Raw genomic sequence first — 22053 nt, 5'->3', positions numbered from 1 at the left:
CAAAGAATGAGGTGATTTGGTAAAATGCTATGCCCAAGATAACTATCCGAGTGCCGGCGGTGGGGTGGTTCATATAGCCTCGGCTATCACCTCATTTTGTCCGGTCGTGATGGTCAAGTGGATTAAGGCGTCTTGTACATACCAGTTGCGTTGCTTCTGGGAGTATGGGTTCGAGTCACTTCTGGGGTGTGAGTTTTCAGTTGCATATGTCCTGGGGACCATTCAGGCTTGTTCGCATTTGTGTTCCTCACGTGTGCCCCAAAGAATGAGGTGATTTGGTAAAATGTTATGCCCAAGATAACTATCCGAGTGCCGGCGGTGGGGTGGTTCATATAGCCTCGGCTATCACCTCATTTTGTCCGGTCGTGATGGTCAAGTGGATTAAGGCGTCTTGTACATACCAGTTGCGTTGCTTCTGGGAGTATGGGTTCGAGTCACTTCTGGGGTGTGAGTTTTCAGTTGCATATGTCCTGGGGACCATTCAGGCTTGTTCGCATTTGTGTTCCTCACGTGTGCCCCAAAGAATGAGGTGATTTGGTAAAATGCTATGCCCAAGATAACTATCCGAGTGCCGGCGGTGGGGTGGTTCATATAGCCTCGGCTATCACCTCATTTTGTCCGGTCGTGATGGTCAAGTGGATTAAGGCGTCTTGTACATACCAGTTGCGTTGCTTCTGGGAGTATGGGTTCGAGTCACTTCTGGGGTGTGAGTTTTCAGTTGCATATGTCCTGGGGACCATTCAGGCTTGTTCGCATTTGTGTTCCTCACGTGTGCCCCAAAGAATGAGGTGATTTGGTAAAATGCTATGCCCAAGATAACTATCCGAGTGCCGGCGGTGGGGTGGTTCATATAGCCTCGGCTATCACCTCATTTTGTCCGGTCGTGATGGTCAAGTGGATTAAGGCGTCTTGTACATACCAGTTGCGTTGCTTCTGGGAGTATGGGTTCGAGTCACTTCTGGGGTGTGAGTTTTCAGTTATATATATATATATATATATATATATATATATATATATATGTCGTACCTAGTAGCCAGAACTCACTTCTATGCCTACTATGCAAGGACCGATTTGCCTAATAAGCCAAGTTTTCATGAATTAATATATTTCCTTTATTTTTTTTCTTATGAAATGATAAAGCTACCCATTTCGTTATGTATGAGGTCAATATTTTTTTATTGGAGTTAAAATTAACGTAGATATATGACCGAACCTAACCAACCCTACCTAACCTAACCTAACCTATCTTTATAGGTTAGGTTAGGTTAGGTAGCCGAAAAGGTTAGGTTAGGTTAGGTTAGGTTAGGTAGGTTAGGTAGTCGAAAAACAATTAATTCATGAAAACTTGGCTTATTAGGCAAATCGGGCCTTGCATAGTAGTCATAGAAGTGCGTTCTGGCTACTAGGTACGACATATATATATATATATATATATATATATATATATATATATATATATATATATATATATATATATATATATATATATATATATATATATATATATATATGTCGTACCTAGTAGCCAGAACGCACTTCTCAGCCTACTATGCAAGGCCCGATTTGCCTAATAAGCCAAGTTTTCATGAATTAATGTTTTTTCGACAACCTAACCTACCTAACCTAAACTAACCTAACTTTTTCGGCTACCTAACCTAACCTATAAAGATAGGTTAGGTTAGGTTAGGTAGGGTTGGTTAGGTTCGGTCATATATCTACGTTAATTTTAACTCCAATAAAATATAATTGACCTCATACATAATGAAATGAGTAGCTTTATCATTTCATAAGAAAAAAATTAAAGAAAATATATTAATTCAGGAAAACTTGGCTTATTAGGCAAATTGGGCCTTGCATAGTAGGCTGAGAAGTGCGTTCTGGCTACTAGGTACGACATATATATATATATATATATATATATATATATATATATATATATATATATATATATATATATATATATATTGTGACGATAATCTCTTTCAAGAGAGATTGAGCCTGCTCTTCCCTTCAAAGTACGTGACAACAACAGATAATATAGAAGATATATCCAGCAAGTATCTCCAAAACGTTTTGCCCAGAGAGCAAAACGTATCCGGCACACCTGCTAGCCGCCACTGTAAACCGCCAAACTGCTTGTCCATTGCCTGCCTGTCGCTGATTGGCTGGTGTCCCGTCGCACCTGCCTTCCACCTTCTGCCACAAGCTGATGTCTGGGCTGCAGTGGCCCAGAATCGTCAGAATATTCCAGTGCTCCTTGCAGTTGACATCTCTCATTGGTAGACTAAGACTTGGCTTTCGTGTACTAAGGGAGGTGGCAGCTCGAAACCAATATTCTGGCATCATTATTATATATTTTGCTATTGCTCACTTGTCTTAACGTAACTTTTCATTTGCCAGTGATTATTCTTATAATTTTGTTTGTTGACTTGCCTTGTATATTTTATGCTTAATTTTATTCATGTCTTGTTTTTCTAACGTAATTGAAATTTCATTGTTAAATTTACTTGTGTTTTATGTGTCTTCCCATTACCTTACCACAAACGAAAGTTCCAGCTTTTTCTCTTTTTTTTTTCTTTAATGTGACGAGGCCCTGCCCCTAGCTTTTGAAACAGCCGAACACCAACGCTTTACCGTCACAATATATGTATATATATATATATATATATATATATATATATATATATATATATATATATATATATATATATATATGTCGTACCTAGTAGCCAGAACGCACTTCTCTGCCTACTATGCAAGGCCCGATTTGCCTAATAAGCCAAGTTTTCATGAATTAATATATTTTCTCTAATTTTGAATTAATATATTTTCTCTAATTCTGTTATCAATATATATATAATATATATATATATATATATATATAAATATATATATATATATATATATATATATATATATATATATATATATATATATATAATATATTGATAACAGTTTTTGCTGTTGGCATATATTATTGAATGTGACCGAGAGTGATGAGTGATTCTAGTGCAAATCTTCTGTATTATCTTTATAATTTTCTTTATGGATGGAAATTGAAAACTGAACTTTGGAGAAATAATTTTATTTCGGGTGTAGCTGATGCTAAGGATGCGTTTCGTTAACTCTTATTAACATTGTAAAAGTCAGAGTTCGAATCATTAGGGGAGTGTATAGAAGGGGAGATAAACACACACACCCCTTTAAGGTTTGTATTTCCCTCCCCTGCTATTCACACTCCATAGTTTGTTTTGCGTTTGTTATTTATTATTTAACTGTGCTTTATAGGTTGATAAGATGATGTTGTAGATGCAATTTTCTATTTTCAATTAATTTGTACAAAATTTTCTTATTTCCCGTAAGATTCTCTAGTTCAATGGTCACTATTATTGGACTTTTAATCACTTTTGATGGTATACCACTTAAATAGACATATTAAGAGGAATTTAGTCACATTACCATGGATGGACGTGATCAATATTCTGTCCCTCAAGGAGAGTCATCAAGTCTCCCTTGATGATAATCTCCGAGCCTCGCCTCATTGTTCCTCCCTTAAAGCACGTGTTTAATAATGAGGAAGGATGTGAGTGAAGTAACGTCATGTCTGTCTCCCTCACAGCTGGCCTCCTCACCTTCTTCCTCCTGGCGGGCTTCCAGTGGAACACCTCCATTTGCCTCGAGGCTCTGCTGATAACACTGTAAGTACGTCTGACTTCATAATATATACATGACTACCTGCAGATGTATATACTCCTGTCACAGTACCAGTAGGATATATAGTGTGTACTCGTGAGGTAGTATTTGTACTGCATGTATACTCTCTTGATTTACTACTTTCTTGTATTTATTATTTGTGTCTGCAGAACAGAGCTTTTAGCTTTCGGGGCCCGCCTTGCCAAGCAATCAATTTTTTTTCTATTATATCTCCTACATATATTTCTCTCTAACACACACATACACTCACATTTCCCCAGGATGCAGCCCGTAGCAGCTGTCTAAGGAATTTATTTGTGGGAAGATCATGTATGGGAGTGAAGTTTATGACTCTGCTGGTCTGTCGTTCTTGGCACAGCAGAATCCTGTCCATAATGGTACCTTCCACTTTGTGCTTGGGGCTATGACCTCCTCGCAGTTCTCTCTTCATTCTGAGTTGGGGGTTTGGCCACTGTGCTCAGAACGCTTTTTAGCCATTTATCGATGGCTCCAATGGGTAGTGCATGTCACATCTGCACATCTGCTTACTCGCTCGCTGCTCTGCACATGAGCACAGTGGTGGGATGTCCCAGCTGGACATTCCAGGCAACATCATCTGCCTCTGAATGCTTATTCGCAGTTTTCCCTTCCAGTCCCTGTACCTATCACTGGTCCAGTCATCTCTTCAATACCTCCATGGGCGGAGGAGTTCAATCAGGTGTCAGTGGACTTTTCAATGCCTCCTTGCCGGCAGAATAATTTAGAGGGTCTGGCCCCTACGATATTTGCTGACCTGCGTGCCTCATTTTACCCTGGACACCATTGCGACTGCTTTCTTTGTTCCTCTCTCCTTCTGCCTGTCATGGAAGCTGTCCACTGATCATGCGTACTGTCACGTGGAGGTGGGTGGGCCGGGGCTCTGCTAGCACTCAGCTGCTAGGGGCTCAAAAGGCCGAATACTCAGCCCCTCCGACTCCCGGGATTTACCGGAGTCTCCTTGGTCACACAGGAGAGGACCAACAATGCCCACCTCCGCAGGTCTTTGCTTCCACCACAAAAAGGGGGGGGGTGCCACTGATTCACCCTGGAAGCCCTTCAGTCAAACACGGGGAAACTGCTGTTAACAGTTCCGGCCTAGACCCGTGGAGGAGTGAAGGAAGACTCAGGCTTACCTTATAATAATAACCTCCCTGAGTCTTGCCTGCCAGACAAAAAGGTTGCAGGAACTCCTTTCTTGCCTGTCTTCTCTATCTTCTTCCTAACAAGGTCGCCAGCTGGGTTATTATATCTGCACCCCAGCAATGCAGTTCAGTGGGTGTATTATATAGTGTTTGTAGCCAGAAGATTGCTACTCCCATAGATCTGCTACTAGACTGTTGGCCCAGGGTACTCTCCCAGGAAGGTCTGTGTGGCTTTACCTCTCTATAGCCACTACGTTAATAGTTGCCACCATTCAGGCACTGATACTGATCGGATGGCTAAGGGTACACTTTTATGTAAGTCTGTGCTGTCTTTACCACTCACCAGGCAATAAGAACTTCAATAGAGAACGTTGTGTTCCCTAGGTGGTACTGTGATAACCATCGTGTATGCTCATAGAGAAATATTATAAATGGAGGCACACTCAAACACAATGATAAAAGTGTGAATTTACTGATGCAAATTACATGAACACACACACAATCACAAGTAATACATGAATATGGAAATAAGGATAATAAGTCTGGAGATCGTCAGCCTCTTCTTCCACGACCTCCAACACTCCTTCAACTGGGCAGAAAGACAGGAGTCCCACACTCTCTCACAGGAGGGCCTCTTCACCACGGCGGTGCCTCTTCTTCACTGTCCTGCCATCAATACACACTGTACTCTCTGACAGTCCTGGACACAAGCTGCCTTGCAGCCTATTCTACTACTAAAGTATTAATGTCCTGTTGCCACATACATAAGTAACTATTGTGGCCTAACTAGCCTACTCACACAAGGGGTAATGGGAGGGAAAATGATCTACCTTACATTCCTGGCTCACGACGCCTGTCCCTCGATGGTGTGAGGTTCCCACGCTTCCTGAGTCGATCCTCGACGATCCAGGAACGTTCCACAGGTCCTCAGGTGTCGTGGAGCCTTCGCGTCGTCGCCGTTCCAATCCCTGAGATTCAGCTGCCCCAATCCTGGTTCATCGATGGGCGCTGAGCTAATCACTATTTTTCCCACACTCGCCCCTTCCACAAGGCGTTGCTCCTTGTCCTAGGCACGGTGTCGTCCTTCCAATACCCTCAGTGGATGTGACCCGGTCACAGCTAGGCCCGCCCGCCGCACCTTCCAGACCTCAACGACCAGCGGCGCCGCCCAGCGTCGTTGCCGACTATTTTCCAAGTTTGGCACTCCTTTGCTCAATGAACTTGGTTCCTCTTTGCTTCCCAGAAGCGCAGGGTCTCCAATAACTTATGGTGGGCTGCGATGGCTAGTTTAATCCACTGAATAAGGCTTGTAGAGCCTCAAATCCTCGAGAGCTGACCGAGGCGCATCCTCTCACCTCCACAGTCAGGTCAACTCTGACGTTGGCGCCGCCCGGGGCACTCGGTGACGTCACGGCGGGCCTTGATTGGTCGCCCGCGACCTAAGTCGGCCAATCCACGATCGGATAGTGTCCCTTCCAAAAGGTCATATCTGCATTAGGGGATACTCTTTCATTTTATATCAGGGTGCCAATTTCCCCTTATTTACAACTTATAATGTAACTTCCTTCCTTTAACCGGCAGCCGGACTTGTCGCCACATATGTCAATAGACTCCCTGAACCTCAGAGAATCAGTAGGGAGAGCTGATATGACTCTTAAAGCAGGCAAACGAAAGAGATAGCAGAGGGCACCGTAACAGTACCTGGCTGAGGAACTATTTGTAATCTTGCTCACATTACGTGCCTTCCATCAAGTTTCCTGTCTTTTAACGGTTGTCTTCTACATGGATTCTCTTCCGACCCTATGGATATCCCCTCGCCATTCGCGGAACCACCCTCAAACTGTGGCACAGATGCGTGGGGAACTGCTGTCGTACTCTGGTTCCCCAGGCTGGTCAGACTCTCTGCAATGGGTTCCATCTCATGTTGGGATTAATGTCAATGAGGTTGCAGACGCAGCACCAGGATTGGTGCATGGTCTCCATTAAGTTACACAGGTGTTTCTGGAACTAATGGAGACTCTCCCATAGCTCCGGGCAGCCTGCCTTGCAGGATGGGAGGTGGAAATGTCGACGGCCCTTAAGCTCTCTTCTTTGGATACCCTCTGGGAGGGCGCCTTCCTGCGTCCTTGGCCCTGTCAAAGTTCATGCCTTCATGACACGACCTTCACTCACCGTCGGATTGGGCACACCTGTCAGGTTGGGCATCTCCATTGTTGCCAGTTGAATGATCCCCTCTTCTGCCAGTCGTGTCCGAACAAGGTGGATACTGTGGAACATCTACTTCTTCACTACTAAGGAGTTTATAGTTCTCGCATCAGACTATGCAGAGTGCTATCCATAGGTTGCTCATTCTTCACCTCATGGTTGCAATTTCCTTCACCTTGGGACGCGAGAGAGAAACACAACTCTTATAACATCTTCTGATGTACCTTGCACTTTACTAGACATGTCTGTCGACTGAAGAGGCTGTAGGGATCCCATCCCTCGTCGGAATTTCCCAGTATTGGGCAGCCAGGAAGCATCCGATCCCTCAATCGTCGTCGCCCCTAAATCAACAACAACATCATCATTCTTTCCATAGACATTTCTCAGTTATCTGTTCTGACGGTGTTTCCCCCCCCCCCCTTATATTTCTCCCACGCCTGCTGTAAGAGTCATATCCACTTTACCCGAGCGTTCTCTACGTCGTGGGCATCAGTTTGATATATGTGGGAGAGTGTAGTGTTCTCGCGTTGGCGAGAAATTCGTGAAAGAAAAGTATTTTGGCCTGTGGTATAGGCCCTTTAGGGCGCCAATATGGCGCTGGCCCCTCCGTTTTGCCGCCAAAACTGTGTGACGTCAGTGGCACCAGATTGGTCACTGACAGTGACGTGGCACAGGGGGCCAATGAAAACCTCCCCTGGCAAACATGACGTCACGAAGGAAGGGGGGTCCGGTCATCGCGCCAAGGTGGCGCCACCAGTCTGACACGGCACGTCAAGGTGGACGGATGTGCGAAGGTTGGTCCTATCAGTTTGACAGTTGTATCCCGCTCCCGTGGATCTTACGAGTCACCCGTAGTCTGCAAGTACGCCGAGAGGTCTTCCTTCATTCCATGTGTGGACCGAAGAGAGAATTGACGGAATATTGAGCATCAAGTGCTCCAGGGTCGGGTACTGTGCAGGTGAAGTCTGAACAGTGACGTCTGGGACGTCTGATAGTTTCACAGTGACGACGTAGCGGCCGGGCCGATCCACCGGGAAGCAGTGAAAGAAGAAACTAATTATGAATCAGGACGACTGCAGCCGAGAGGTTGGCAGCTGTAGTTGGGAGGAGAAGTCAACGGCCGGGAGACGAACTCCAACCCTACAAGACGTTGTGGAGGAGCATGGACCTGCAGAGGACAGAACACGGAGACGATGCGTTTATTTTGGGACGTTGATTGGGTTCCAGGAGGACGCATCAGTGTGTGTGTGGGGGCATTCCCTACAACGAGGCGGGAGCCTGGACCAGGAGCTACAATTCAACTCTCACCGGAGAATAGGTGGAAGTAGGTGATTCTTGTTTCCCTCCCAATTCCCCTTTAGTCAGCTATATATTTAGCCAGAGTATCTTTCATGTCGTGAGCAAGGCTCACTTAGGTCGATGTCACAGTAAGGCACAGTTGTGCAGAGTGAGGCTGTACAGAGCTCTCACGGTATTTATGTATGTGGAGTGTGCAGGCACCTGGAACTATTGAAGAATTGATTGTGTCATTAATGATTTCTTTCATGTGACATTAATATGATAACTTATGCCAGAGAATATATATATAAGTGAACCAGTTATTGGTGTTAGGCTGTGTGCCCAGTATTTATCTTATGATTATTGATATTGATGAACTTATATGTATATGTTGATGTGTTGGATAACATTTCCATATGTGCAGTGATTAATTGTGTTATCGCCTGCGAAAGGAAGTACTGAATCTAAGGTCATTACCGTGACGGATAGCATTTATTATCATTGAGCACAGTGCAATGCCATTATAGTGAAGTATTATGTTAAGTGCTGTAGAAATGTGTTATTGAACTTGAGACCAGTGTGGTGATTCATTGCGTTCTATTGTCATTATAGCAAATATTGTGTTGTTTGCAAATATAGTGATTCTTGAGAATTTAAAGAAACAGGCGTCAAAGAAACAAATGCAGAAAGAGATTACGCGGTGAGGGGGAGTCGCCCAGCTGATTATGACATTGACATGAGGGGGGAGTATTGTCATATAGGCGTGTCACCGATTATATGTGAAGAGAGAGCGATTTCTGCATGTACTTGCTGCTTGCCTGTTGATTTATGAATATGATATCTTGAGTTTTAATTAAAATACAAAATACCTTCTCGTTTGTGTTATCCCTCCATATTCTTGCTGCTATTTAAAAGTGGAAAAGAGTGAGTACATATCTACCTGATATCAGATTCATTTAGTGTGCTCTTGCCACTGTTACCATTCCACAATACCACTGACATGTTACTGGACACGGGAAACACCAGTTGGCGACCTTGCAGTTAGTAGTAGAGCCCTTGTTGGGAGAGAGGCACACGGTTGGGAGAGAGCAACTATGTTCCCACTCTTTCTTTGGCTTTAAGGCTGGCTGGGGATCGACTGGGATACTCTCCTGGCGAACAGTGGCGCCGCGAGGATTGAGTGAAGACCCGCAGGGCTACGGTGAGTAACAGTTAACGCTAACACTACTGGGTGGTGTCCATGTAGAGAGAGTCACCCCGACGTTGGCGACTGTGGACAGGATAAAGTACTAGGATATCTTGTGTATTGTTACTCGCCCCTCAAGTGGTTGACGTATACCCCAACACTGTGCATATCCCAATTACATTGGGATATGCACAGATAACTGATTTGCCATATTTGTTCTTATGTTCTTGAATCAGAAGTCGTCTGTTCCTGTACCCACCTATGTAAAAAAATAATAAAAATAAAAGATATGTATTAGTTTTAGTGGATATAAAGAGAAATTGCCTTGTATGGCCAAAAGGCTTTCTGTAGTTCCATTTATTCTAATAGTGTTATGTTGTGTACAGGAGCTTCAGAATGTCTGGTGAAGATGAGGGCTGGCGGTACATACTACACTCACTGTGGGCTTGGGGCGTGCCGGGGCTCATCACCAGCCTCGCCCTCACCCTCAACTACTACCGCGCCTCCCTCCCCTGCAGCGTTATCACCCCCAGGATTGGTCTCCCCAACTGCTTCTTCTCCGGTCAGTCTCCCATGTTGTACCTACCCCTGCAGGAGCAGTGCTGTAAACATTGCCTTGTTAGAGTCACATATTTTGGAAATTAGATAATCCAAACAACAAGTTAAGTGAAATATGACTGTATTTACAAATCTCATTGAATTGTCTACAGACCAGAAGGCCAAACTGGTGTACCTGTACATGCCGATGTTGCTGACGCTGTGTGCCAACACCTCCCTGCTGGTGGCCTCCCGCTGCGTCCGCTCAGCAAACCTGCGCCGACTGGAAAAGGGTTAGTTAAGTTAAGCACCCCGACTATATCCACACTGAGTGGTAGTGAAAACGTTAGAGGCACTTAGTGGGCTCATGAACTAAGCCCCCCATTATTCCCTTAGCGTGTTACATCTTGTTTGATAGCCGATTTCGCCGGGATTTTGAAGATGTGCTGACGGCGTGTGATATCACAACGACCGGGAGCTTGACCCAATGAGTCGGTCAATAGCCGTCAAGAAGGCGGCATTGATTCTTGATTCCCTCTTTGAGATTACATTTCAAATTGTCACTAACATATATGGCTACTCCCCCTCCTCATCTAATATATCTATCTGTGTGAAATAGTTTAAATCCATTTATTTGATATTCAGCTAATAGTTCTCTATTTTCTACATTCATCCACGTTTCGGTAAGTGCAATAATATCTATTTTTTCTGTGCAGACAAGAGCATTTAATTCGTTAATTTTATTTCTTAGACTTCTACTGTTAGTGTAATATACCCTAAGTGAATTGGTATTTATTTATTTATTTATTTATTTATTTATTTATTTATTTATTTATTTATTTATGCATATACAAGAATGTACATAAGGAATGTGAGGATACAAATATGGTAATTACAGTCTTGTAAAGCCACTAGCACGCGCAGCGTTTCGGGCAGGTAAATTCTGGTATTTTGAGGCCCTTTTCTTTCCCTGATCATTTTGCCAATTCTTTTCTCCCACGAACACATACTTTTATTACCTCCTTCCTCCAAATCAATTCCCATACCACTGTCTACTAACAGTTTAAACCCAAACAAACACCTCCAACCACTGGTTCCAACGAGTTCGCAACAGCAACAACCCCCAGCCCCCGATAGATGCACCCATCACGAGCATACATTTCATTTCTTCCATAGAAGTGTTCCCAGTTGTCTATGAAAGATATTGCATTTGATTTGCAATATCTTTCCAGCCGGCAATTGATACCAAGTGCCCTCGACATCCATTCATTTCCCACTCCCTTTCTTGGAAGAATGCCACATATGATCGGGATTCCTAGCTTGCTCCTAACTAATTCAATGGCTGTCCTGAATCTCTGTATTAGTTCCTCACACCTACCTCGCCCAACATCATTACCCTATGCACTAATACAAATAATGGGTTTGTTCCCATTTCCCGTCATAATATCATTCATGTTTCCAACAATATCACCAATTCCAGCTCCAAAATTGAAGGTTAAATCCTTCGTGAGGGCAAGTGTACATGTATACAACGCTTGACTGCTGTAAATACATGTCTAATTAGACATACCTGAGCCACACTTGAAGAGTCTTCTTGAAGCATGCACAAAGGAAGCCAATTTCATCAGTCCACAAGGAGACATGTATTTACAAATAGACGGAGTAGCAATGAGCTCCCCCTTAGGAGTTTTATTTGCTAATTTTTATATGGGAACCATCGAAGACAGAGTCTTCAGTAGCAGACAAAAAACAACTATATATTGCCGTTATGTAGATGACATATTCGTAATAGTTAAAGACTCAGATTAACTAATTGACCTAAAAAGCCATCTAGAGAGAGAGTCAGTACTCAACGGTAGAAGTGAGTGCCCCCAAAGATACAAAGCCAGTGTTCTCAATGCCTATATTCGTCGAGCGCTTACCCACTGCTCTGAATGTAGCAACGTGAGTAGAGAGTTTGAAAGAGTAACTCAGGTATTGGTGAACAACGGATATAGCAACGCGGAAATAAACGCTGCTATGAGAAGACACTTGGACCGTTTGTATAATCCTGAACCTAGAACAGAAACCACAATACCTCCAATAAAATTATATTACAAATCAACCATGCACACTGAACATATAAAAGAGGAAAGAATAATAAAAGAAGTAATCCGCAAAGGAGTAAAAAGCATTACTCCTAACCAAAACATAAACCTGATAATATTCTACAAAACCAAGAAGACTTCCGAACTCCTTATCAAAAACAGCCCGAAGCCGACGGAGAACCCTCTACAGCAGTCAAGCGTTGTATACATGTACACTTGCCCCCACGAAGGATGTAACCTTCAATCTAAGTACATAGGTATGACGTCGACCAAGCTGCCGAGGCGTTTGACATCCTATCTTCACTGCGATGCCCCCAGAAATCACATGAGACAAACCCATGACATCACCCTAACAAGAGAAATGTTGGACAAAAATACCTGTATAATAGACATAACCCAAGATGCAAGAAGTTTACAAATTCTTGAAGCAATTCACATAAGAATAAAACAACCAACCATGAACACCCAAATCACGGAATTATTTACTCTACCCACCATGAGAGTAAGGACAAGACCAGAACATAACGATGCCAACACAGAAGACACTGTTCAACATAACAGGCCAATTACACTTGATTAATCTTTGTATGAAGATAGGAGCTGCCTCGTATGGGCCGATAGGCCTTCCACAGTTACCTCTATTCTTATGTTCTTATGTTTCACCCCCCATTTATCCCTTATGTATCCCCCCATGTTTTCACCTTTATTGTCTTATCACCTGACCCAGTGCGGGTATAAAATCAACCAGTTCTGAAAATTCTTTTCACTTGAGAATGAACCATTGAGCTTCGAAACGTTGTGCAAATTGTATAAATAAGTGTAATACATTCTATATTAATTCATTTCGTTTCTTCACCTTGAAATTACGAAAATGAGTTTTGGAGAACTCTTATTTCAGCTAAGCCCTGTTGCTAAGAAAATAGAGGGATAGAATCCCTAAATCAGAAGATAGTAAATACAGAATATGCGGTCATATTCAATGAGACTATATATATATATATATATATATATATATTGGTATATTTTGGTAGCAGTCTTTCCAGCAGTCTTTTTCTTTCCATATTATTAAATATGACCGAAAAAGTAAGATAAATAATTCTAACACGAATTTTCTCAATATTTCTTATGTTTTTTTCCACTGTTGATGGTAATTGAAAAATCAATTCTCCAAAATTCATTTTTATTTTTAGTCTAACGCGACACTTGAACGCGTTTCATAATAACTTATTACATTTTCAAAGACTTTAGTTTACAAACACAGAACTATAACTTTGCAAATGCTAAACAGAGTTTAAACAGCTTTGATTTTATACCTGCATTTGGGTGAGGTGATATGTTACAACAGTTTTGGATGAGGTGAAAACAAACTTTCAACACAAGACAGAACACGAAACAATGGGTATAATATTATTTTTAGGTAAAGATGAGTTTGGATGAGGTGAAAACAAACTTTCAACACAAGACAGAACACGAAACAATGGGTATAATATTTTGTAAGTTAAAGGGAAGAATGGAAGTAACTGCAAAGGGCCTATTGGCCCATATTTCTTGATGCTTCTATATTGGTGCGGAGTCTTGAAGTGGGTAGAATATAGTTGTACATTAACTGGATGTTGATTGCTGGTGTCGACTTCTCAATGTGTAGTGCCTCGCAGATATGAAGCCGCCTGCTATCGCTGTATCTATCGATGATTTCCGTGTTTTTTGTTAATACTTCTCTGGTGATGGTCTGGTTGTGGGAAGTGATTATATGTTCCTTAATAGAGCCCTGTTGCTTATGCATCTTTAATCGCCTGGAAAGAGATGTTGTTGTCTTGCCTATATACTGAGTTCTTTGAGGCTTACCGTTCCCAAGCGGGCATTTGAAGGCATAGACGACATTGGTCTCTTTTAAAGCGTTCTGCTTTGTGTCTGGAGAGTTTCTCTTGAGTAGGTTGGCCGTATTTTTGGTTTTATAGTAAATCGTCAATTGTATCTTCTGATTTTTGTCTATAGGGATAACGTTCCTATTAACAATATCTTTTAGGACCCTTTCCTCCGTTTTATGAGCTGTGGAAAAGAAGTTCCTGTAAAATAGTCTAATAGGGGGTACAGGTGTTGTGTTAGTTGTCTCTTCAGAGGTTGCATGGCGTTTCACCTTCCTTCTTATAATGTCTTCAACGAAACCATTGGAGAAGCCGTTGTTGACTAGGACCTGCCTTACCCTACAGAGTTCTTCATCGACCTGCTTCCATCCTGAGCTGTGGCTGAGAGCACGGTCGACATAAGTGTTAACAACACTCCTCTTGTACCTGTCTGGGCAGTCACTGTTGGTACTGAGGCACATTCCTATGTTTGTTTCCTTAGTGTAGACTGCAGTGTGGAAACCTCTGCTCCTTTCCATGACTGTTACATCTAGAAAGGGCAGCTTCCCATCCTTCTCCATCTCGTAAGTGAAACGCAACACAGAATTCCGCTCAAATGCCTCCTTCAGCTCCTGCAGATGTCTAACATCAGGTACCTGTGTAAAAATGTCGTCAACATACCTGCAGTATATGGCCGGTTTCAAGTTGCGAACTTCTACATGGGTCCCATCGAACAAAAGGTCTTAGTCGACATAAACTTGAAGTAATACATGGAACATAAAAAGGCTCACGATAGTATTGAGAATATTGGCAAAGTTATTATTAGGTGCAAGGGTCTGAAGGGTGAACGTAAAGGCACTTGTACTTAACAGTCAGTTTATTCATAAAACTTAATACTAACAGTACATGACAAGAACAACAACACTCGACTATTACGTTACTTTACTTCAGTCAATTCAAAAGTCAAGACAATCAACAATGGCTACGGGTAATTAGCAATCCCTGAGTAATCGCACTAGAATCTGTCACAGCTTGACAGCTCACTCAATTCATGAAGAATTTACGTTAAGGCTCAGCGTCACTAAGACCGCTTAACTAACATCGATCAGTCAATACGATTACTAATCTACTAATCACCGCGTATCAAATCAATTGAAATTAATACTGGTTCGATTCCCGCACGAGGCAGAAACAAATGGGCAAAGTTTCTTTCATTCTGAATGCCCCTGTTACCTAGCAGTAAATAGGTACCTGGGAGTTAGTCAGCTGTCACGGGCTGCTTCCTGGGGGTGTAGGCCTGGTCGAGGACCGGGCCGCGGGGACACTAAAGCCCCGAAATCATCTCAAGATAACAAAGTTACACAACACTGAGTCTACTTTACTCCGCAAGTTAATGAACACAAAGTTACACTGAACACACCAATACGGGTCACTGAGACCAACAACAATATATCAAAGATAATTGTACACACCAACACGGGTCACTGAGACCAACAACAAAATATAAACACCACACACAACACTGACACACTCACGTGTCACCAAAAATGAAAATTACAGTACACAAAGTAAATAACTCTTACTTGGACTTACAGCATGTCCCCTGGAAATAAAGATAGAACGGCAAGGACATGGGTTAATCACACAGTGATGGTAAACACTAAACCACACTAAACACAGTAAAATACACACGTCACAAAGACAACTAAATGTGTAAAACTGAATGTGTAAGATGACAATCACACTAAGATCTTGCTACAGTATTCACAAAGAAAAGCTGTAGCAGGTCTTCACCTATCGTGCTTCCTCGGGGAATCGAACTCGGTCCCGTAGGGAAACTAGTGAGAACAAACACCGGACGGCTGAATCAAATCAACACAAGGAATTTGCACATTAGGAAGATACAGAGAAATAATGTTTGAGTACTCACGTTAATTTATAGTTAATTTATATCGGTATGACACACTTACCAACGTCAATCACACGCACACTAGCCCCAGCTGTTGATTGAAGCACGAGCCAGGGACAACGGAGTGTGGTGGAGGTCGGATTGGGGATATCGACGCTCAGAGGTAGCGAGATGAGGCAGCAGGCCCACGGCCTGGGGATTTGAGGGGCAGCGGGGAGGTGTTTCCCGCGCGCTCAAGACACAGAGGCGAGAGTCGCCTGACACGTTTCCACTAATAAACTAGAAACGCCCTCACAGTTATACACCGGGTTTTTAAACGCAAGCGTGATGTATTGCTGAAGGCTGACGATATGCACGCTGGAATAGACGAATGTATTGAACCACCAGATGTGAGGCACCCCGGGAGGACAATGGCGTGGACGAGGAAAATTAACAGAGTACATACTCTCACAATATTGAAGATATTCACACGGATCTCCACTCAAACACTTAGAATCGTTTCCTGATTCTTATATCTCACTGTGACAGAGCAATAGAAGGACGGGTTGCTCTAGGTGTTGCCGATTTCACTGGATGACTCTGGACAGTTCTGTTGCACCTGTTGGCAGTACATGTGACGGCTTACGATATCACTTCACTATCTCCTTGAATTTTCACCACTAACGAGTTCTGGTGCTACAGGATTCTGCGACTGCAACGTGGAACAGCGTAGGGTTAAGTAACTGGCTGGAGGTTGAAAGGAGAGGGAGGAATCAAGGCTTTGCCCAGAGCCGTGATCTCCCTACTTCTCTACAGCGTCGCTCCTCGATACAGAATGCCCGCGTTTGGCGCGGGAATCTTGGACCAGCAAAGGTTTTGGCGCGAGAATTCAAGTGGCGGCTCCCTTTGGTTCCAGGCCCTCGGCCAATCAGGCTCGAGCCTCGGCGGAGGCCTCGTGCCGCTTCCAATAAACGCTAAGCCGGCAAAAGACGGTGATGACGTCACGTCACCGACATTGGGGAGCCGTGGTACCTGATGTTTGTCCCTTCATCCTCTTCTCTCTCACTCTTTGTTGCCAAGGCCAAGAGTTACAGAATTCAGAGAAAACCTGTAACTATTCACACAGGATACTTACGAAAACGAGAGTTACATCTTTGGAATGCTGAAGGCATCCCCTTTCGAAAGAGACGTGATTTCACTAGTCTATCTCCATTGACAAGAAAGACTTATGTGCACACCCCGTGCACATCTCCACCATTTTCTGAGGCAAAAGGCTTTTTCTACCTATCACCTAACAAATGTAAGCTAGCTGAGAAGTGGGCAAAAACCCAACCTTTCACTGGGTGTTTGGTGACATAGACCGTGAAGCCCGTCAGTGAATGGAATGTTGTATGCAACATTGCAAGTAACGGGCTTGAACCATAACAAATGTAAAAATGGTGTTTGCAACATGGTGCAACATGACGCAATAAGGCTGGGAGTACGATGGACACAGGTGAAAGAGAAATGCCCGTGAATGAAGATTTTGGGGAAATTTAAGTTTTGGAGAGATTTAGTAAGATTACTTCATTCTGTGGAATGTAATTATGGAGTTCTAATGAAATTGTGTTTGTATACAGCGTAGACATGCATTGCATTCCATTTGCAAAACAACATTTGTAAGGGCTCCGATTCCCTCGTTTGATGACTATATCTCTGCCTTGCATGTAACAGTTATGTTTTCAGTAGTTGAGTGCAATAAGTGATGAAGGTCACATGCAATTAATGTGTTAACTCTCGATACATTACTCGTTTGAGTCCAAAGATTATGGAAATATTTCTGGTTGAAGAGTGGAATTCTAGTTTATCATTTAAATTCTTCACACAGAATAGGAGCGGTCTCTCGCTATGACAGCTGCACTTTCCACAGCACAAATCGAGTGTATGGAATCATCAGTAAAATGGTATGGGAATGGGAGCACTGTGAAAAAGAGGCTCTTTCTGTCTGAAGGCATTGTATTTTGCCTCTAGTCCATGCAGTGACTTATCCTGAATCATCTTCGTGGTTGAGAATGGAGATGAGTCCTTGCCTCTAGACATCATGAACCTGATGCACTCTGTTCATGTGTATCAGGTTTAAGGAATGTTCCACCTTCCATTGTGTTCTTCCTTCCATGCACACGGAAACTTTAGTGTGTTCAGTTGAGCTCCAGGTTGCAATCCTTATGCCATGTCGTGATCTAGTCGTCTAGATTGTGTGCATGGGAAAACCCACCGCATAGGTTCGAACCCTCATCACAGACCTCCTATGCATTTTCATCATCACGGCTCAAACCCTCATCAAGGCTCCTATGCATTTTCTCATTATTATTATTATTATTATTATTGTTGTTGTACAAAGACATAAATTTAACATGACGTATCAATAAGAAAATCAGTAGAAGCCATGAAGAGGATTCGAACCTGCACGCTGGATACTCTCAAGCTCACGCCTTAAACCACTGATCCACGGTATCAACTAGATGCCTCAAGAACCCTAGAAGATTCAGTGTAATTTCAAGTTACATTATTTGTTATCATATTGTGATCCAGTGGTTTAAGGAATGTGCTTGGGAGTACCCAGTGCAAGTTTGGATGCTCCGAACGGGTCCGACTGATGTTCTCATTATTATTATTATTATTATTATTATTATTATTATTATTATTATTATTATTATTATTATTATTATTATTATTATTAACCATACGATAGTAATACACCCACTATTACTACTGGTAGGTAGCGTGGAGAGCATCACCGCGGAGGACGGCCGCACCGTTGTCACTTCTCGGCACTCGGGACTTCGCTCCCACCGGACCCAAAACCTGTGAGTATAACCAGAGATGGTGTTGTTAGGCACACTACCACACAGAGGCACAGAGTAATATTCTCATCTTTTTATTTAAATTGACAATATTTCCTCTGATATAGCTGTCATATATACAGGATTACTGCTATTATTTAAGTGCCCTTTGACGGGAACAATGAAGAGGAAGCAGAACAGTTATTTGGTACACCAGTACATGGTATTGATGCCAGACTCAAACACGAGGATTAATTGGTGTGATCATCCTTGTTCATAACTGGTGGACCCGGCCTACCTACAATAAGATAAGGCCTCCCTATTTTAGTGAATATTTGTTGTCTAATACTGTAGTGAATGTCTGCTGATCAATATTTTTGATTAACTACATATAAATCCATAAACCCCCAATAATGTGTAAGGAGATCCATTTGTGGGAATTCGAAGAAATACAGTCCACTTTAGTCATCATACAATTTGCTATTGAAATATATAAATTATTGTAAATATAAATTACAAAATTAGTTCATATAAATTAAATAAATATAAATCTCACAGGTCGGGTCCCCATATTAATTGGTCATTCGAACCTAGATAGTCTAGAGAGCTAGACTATCGTCAAATTGAATAAACTAGTGTAGTAAATTAGTAAACAAACATTGCCAGTCAAAGACCAGCCGCGGTGACCCGCTATCTACTCATGAGCCCCTCAGGACGCCCTGCCTCTCAAGCGGCTTCAAGGTCACCCACTAATTTCGTGGAGTGTTATTCCACGGAGTGACAGCGCTAAATTTAAAACCACCCATATTAGCAGCTGCACCCTCGCAAGTTTATATACACTAAATTTGTGGTGTTAATTTCGCTAGATCACTAATAACAGACTTATTTAACTTTTAGTACTATCTAGAAGTATTAAGAGGTTAATAACAACGCAAATGGTGTGTATTCTTTCTCTTGAATAGAGAATTATTTAAAATATATATTGCACTAGTCTCCTCAATATAATATTTACTGATTGCCAACCCACTACAGGGTAGGATATTTAAATTGACTAGTGTTTATTGATGACGTAGACATCGTGATGACGTGACGTGATGACATATTACCATGACTAGTTGAACTAATTATTGTTCATCCTAGTCCCATTTATTACCATAGTCTAGTTGTACTGTATTGAACAACCTAGCACCATTAATCAATGGTGCAGGCCCTGTTTCGGGTAAAATTTATACCAGCTCGAGTTGAGTTGTGAATCTATAATTACATTTTTTATAATTGTTTACCTATAATCACTGCACCTTTGAGTGATTAAGTAGTATCTATACCAATCTAGGGTGATAATTGAAGAGCTAACCTAAAGGTACTTCCAGGGGCACTGGATTATCACTCAAATCATTTGTGTGTATGATTATATATAATGTACATTAGTTTTAAGACTAACCTCTACAAGAGGTAGGATTATAACCTATTGAATTACAAATTTTACCGTAGGCTACTCCATCAGTACTTTTTCAGCATTATGAGCAACCCAGGTACAAGCCTCACAAGGCTTAACCAACTAGCTAGTATGGATACTGCAGGAAGAATGAAAAGGACCCTTACACGTCTTAAAGGCCACTTAACAAGACAGATCAAGAAGTGTGAGGATGTCACAAGAATCTCTAATTGATTATGCTGACCTGGAAAGCTATTATCAATCCGCTACAGGTAAATTTGAAAAAAATAAAGCACCAAATAGCAACATATGTGGCTGAACTTGCCAACACCAGTTTATCAGCAACAGAAATAGACGATATTATGGTTGATCTAGCGAGTTATGAAGATAAAACTCAGGACGTTACAGCCATTCGTCAAAATGATTGCCCAGAACAGGGAAACATCAGCAGTTTATCTAATATGAGTCAAGCTGAAGCTCGACTCCCTCCAATTAATTTACCCACTTTCTCAGGAAAAGACGAGGAAGATTGGAACGAATTTTGGAACAAAATCTTAGACCTTGTGGACTCAAAACAATCTTTACCTAAGAGTAGTAAATTCTCTTAATTACAAGATCAGTTATCAATTGAGGCTTAAACAGTAGTATCCTAGCTGAGGTTAACTAACGACGACTATGATCTGGCAGTACAACTCCTCAAGGATAATTATGCTGATCCAGAAGTAAGAACATCACATTTATTACATGAGCTGTTGCATTTACCCCCACCGGAGGCTTCAGCTGATTCACTCTAAATCTTTAAGCTGGAGGTAGAATCAATGATCAAGGCCCTCAGCCTGACAACCGATACTAATGGGACTGAGTGGGTCTGGAAAATAATTGTCCAGAGAAAATACCAAGGAACATATTATGACAAATGAGTGCTCACTATAATAATAGTATTTTATCCTTAAATGAAATATCTGAGGTTTACATTCAGTAATTCATCAATTACGAACACATGAAATTAAAAACGCCAAGTAAACTTTCAGAAACAAATAATAGTACATCACAAACCACCAAAGGTACTCCAATTCAATCTAGACAATATAATTCCACACCAAGGTGGAACAGTAGCAGGGTAGGCACATATGCAGTGGGACCCCTACAAGCCTATAGTTACTGTGTCACCCAAAAATGTGACTCCAAAGGGTATTGTAAGCTTTGGAACATGTTTGTTCTGCCAAGAGAAACATTTAATATATCACTGCCCTAATTGTTCTGATTGTGACGCCCGTATTGATCGACTCAAAGAGTTGCAACATTCCACGAGGTGCCTCAAGAAACACAACATCATCGACTGTGAGATCCAATTACACACCTGTAATAGCTGTAACAAGGGTCAGCACCATGCAGCATTGTTCGGAGACACCAAAACAAAGTCTCCAAACCCCAAGGTGGAAGATAGTATTCCCAACACAGTACAGTACTGCAACTTGCACCAGAAATTTAGTGTCCTATTAAAAAGACCAAAAATACTGCGACTATGCCTACTGCCTTAATTTCCTTCCTGAATAAGAGGGCCAAGGTCCAGACCCGTGGGTTGTTTGACCAAGGGTCCCAGAGAACATTTGTCACTAAACATTTGGCAGATGAACTACAATTAATGCCTGTAACCCAGACGACATTCAATATTTCAGAGTTCCTATCAGATACAGGACCACAAGTCTACCAAGTGGTACAACCATCAATACGATTAGGCAGCTATGTCTGTCAAGTACAAGTCATTTTGGTGGACACAATTCCAGCCGACCTACGTGTGCAGGGGTCTGTCAGCTACTGCCAAATTTTTGAGAAATAGAGGAATAAAATTGGCAGATAAAATTAAGTCTGATCACCTCGCTGACTTCGGAATCCT

General features: G+C 42.1%; 1 protein-coding gene and 1 long non-coding RNA gene across 2 annotated transcripts in view; one reads left to right on the top strand and one right to left on the bottom strand.

Annotated features, from left to right (window-relative positions):
- LOC123774859 (probable G-protein coupled receptor Mth-like 1) overlaps positions 1–22053 on the top strand; it is a 73969-nt gene that overhangs the window by 35843 nt on the left and 16073 nt on the right. Inside the window, exons 2-5 of the mRNA XM_045769524.2 lie at positions 3620–3698; positions 9930–10105; positions 10254–10373; positions 18658–18745. Of these exons, the coding sequence (XP_045625480.1) occupies positions 3620–3698; positions 9930–10105; positions 10254–10373; positions 18658–18745 (463 nt within the window). The remainder of the gene's footprint in view (positions 1–3619; positions 3699–9929; positions 10106–10253; positions 10374–18657; positions 18746–22053) is intronic.
- LOC138358549 (uncharacterized) overlaps positions 10015–22053 on the bottom strand; it is a 54864-nt gene continuing 42825 nt past the window's right edge. Inside the window, exons 2-4 of the long non-coding RNA XR_011225440.1 lie at positions 18643–18743; positions 10277–10363; positions 10015–10145 (exon numbers count right to left, since the gene is read on the bottom strand). This is a non-coding gene — a long non-coding RNA (uncharacterized lncRNA). The remainder of the gene's footprint in view (positions 10146–10276; positions 10364–18642; positions 18744–22053) is intronic.

The sequence above is a fragment of the Procambarus clarkii genome, chromosome 84 (assembly GCF_040958095.1).
Source record: "Procambarus clarkii isolate CNS0578487 chromosome 84, FALCON_Pclarkii_2.0, whole genome shotgun sequence".
Taxonomy (NCBI): Eukaryota; Metazoa; Arthropoda; class Malacostraca; order Decapoda; family Cambaridae; genus Procambarus; species Procambarus clarkii.
Note: the sequence above shows the minus strand (reverse complement) of the source record. Positions and strands in the feature narration are given on the sequence as shown.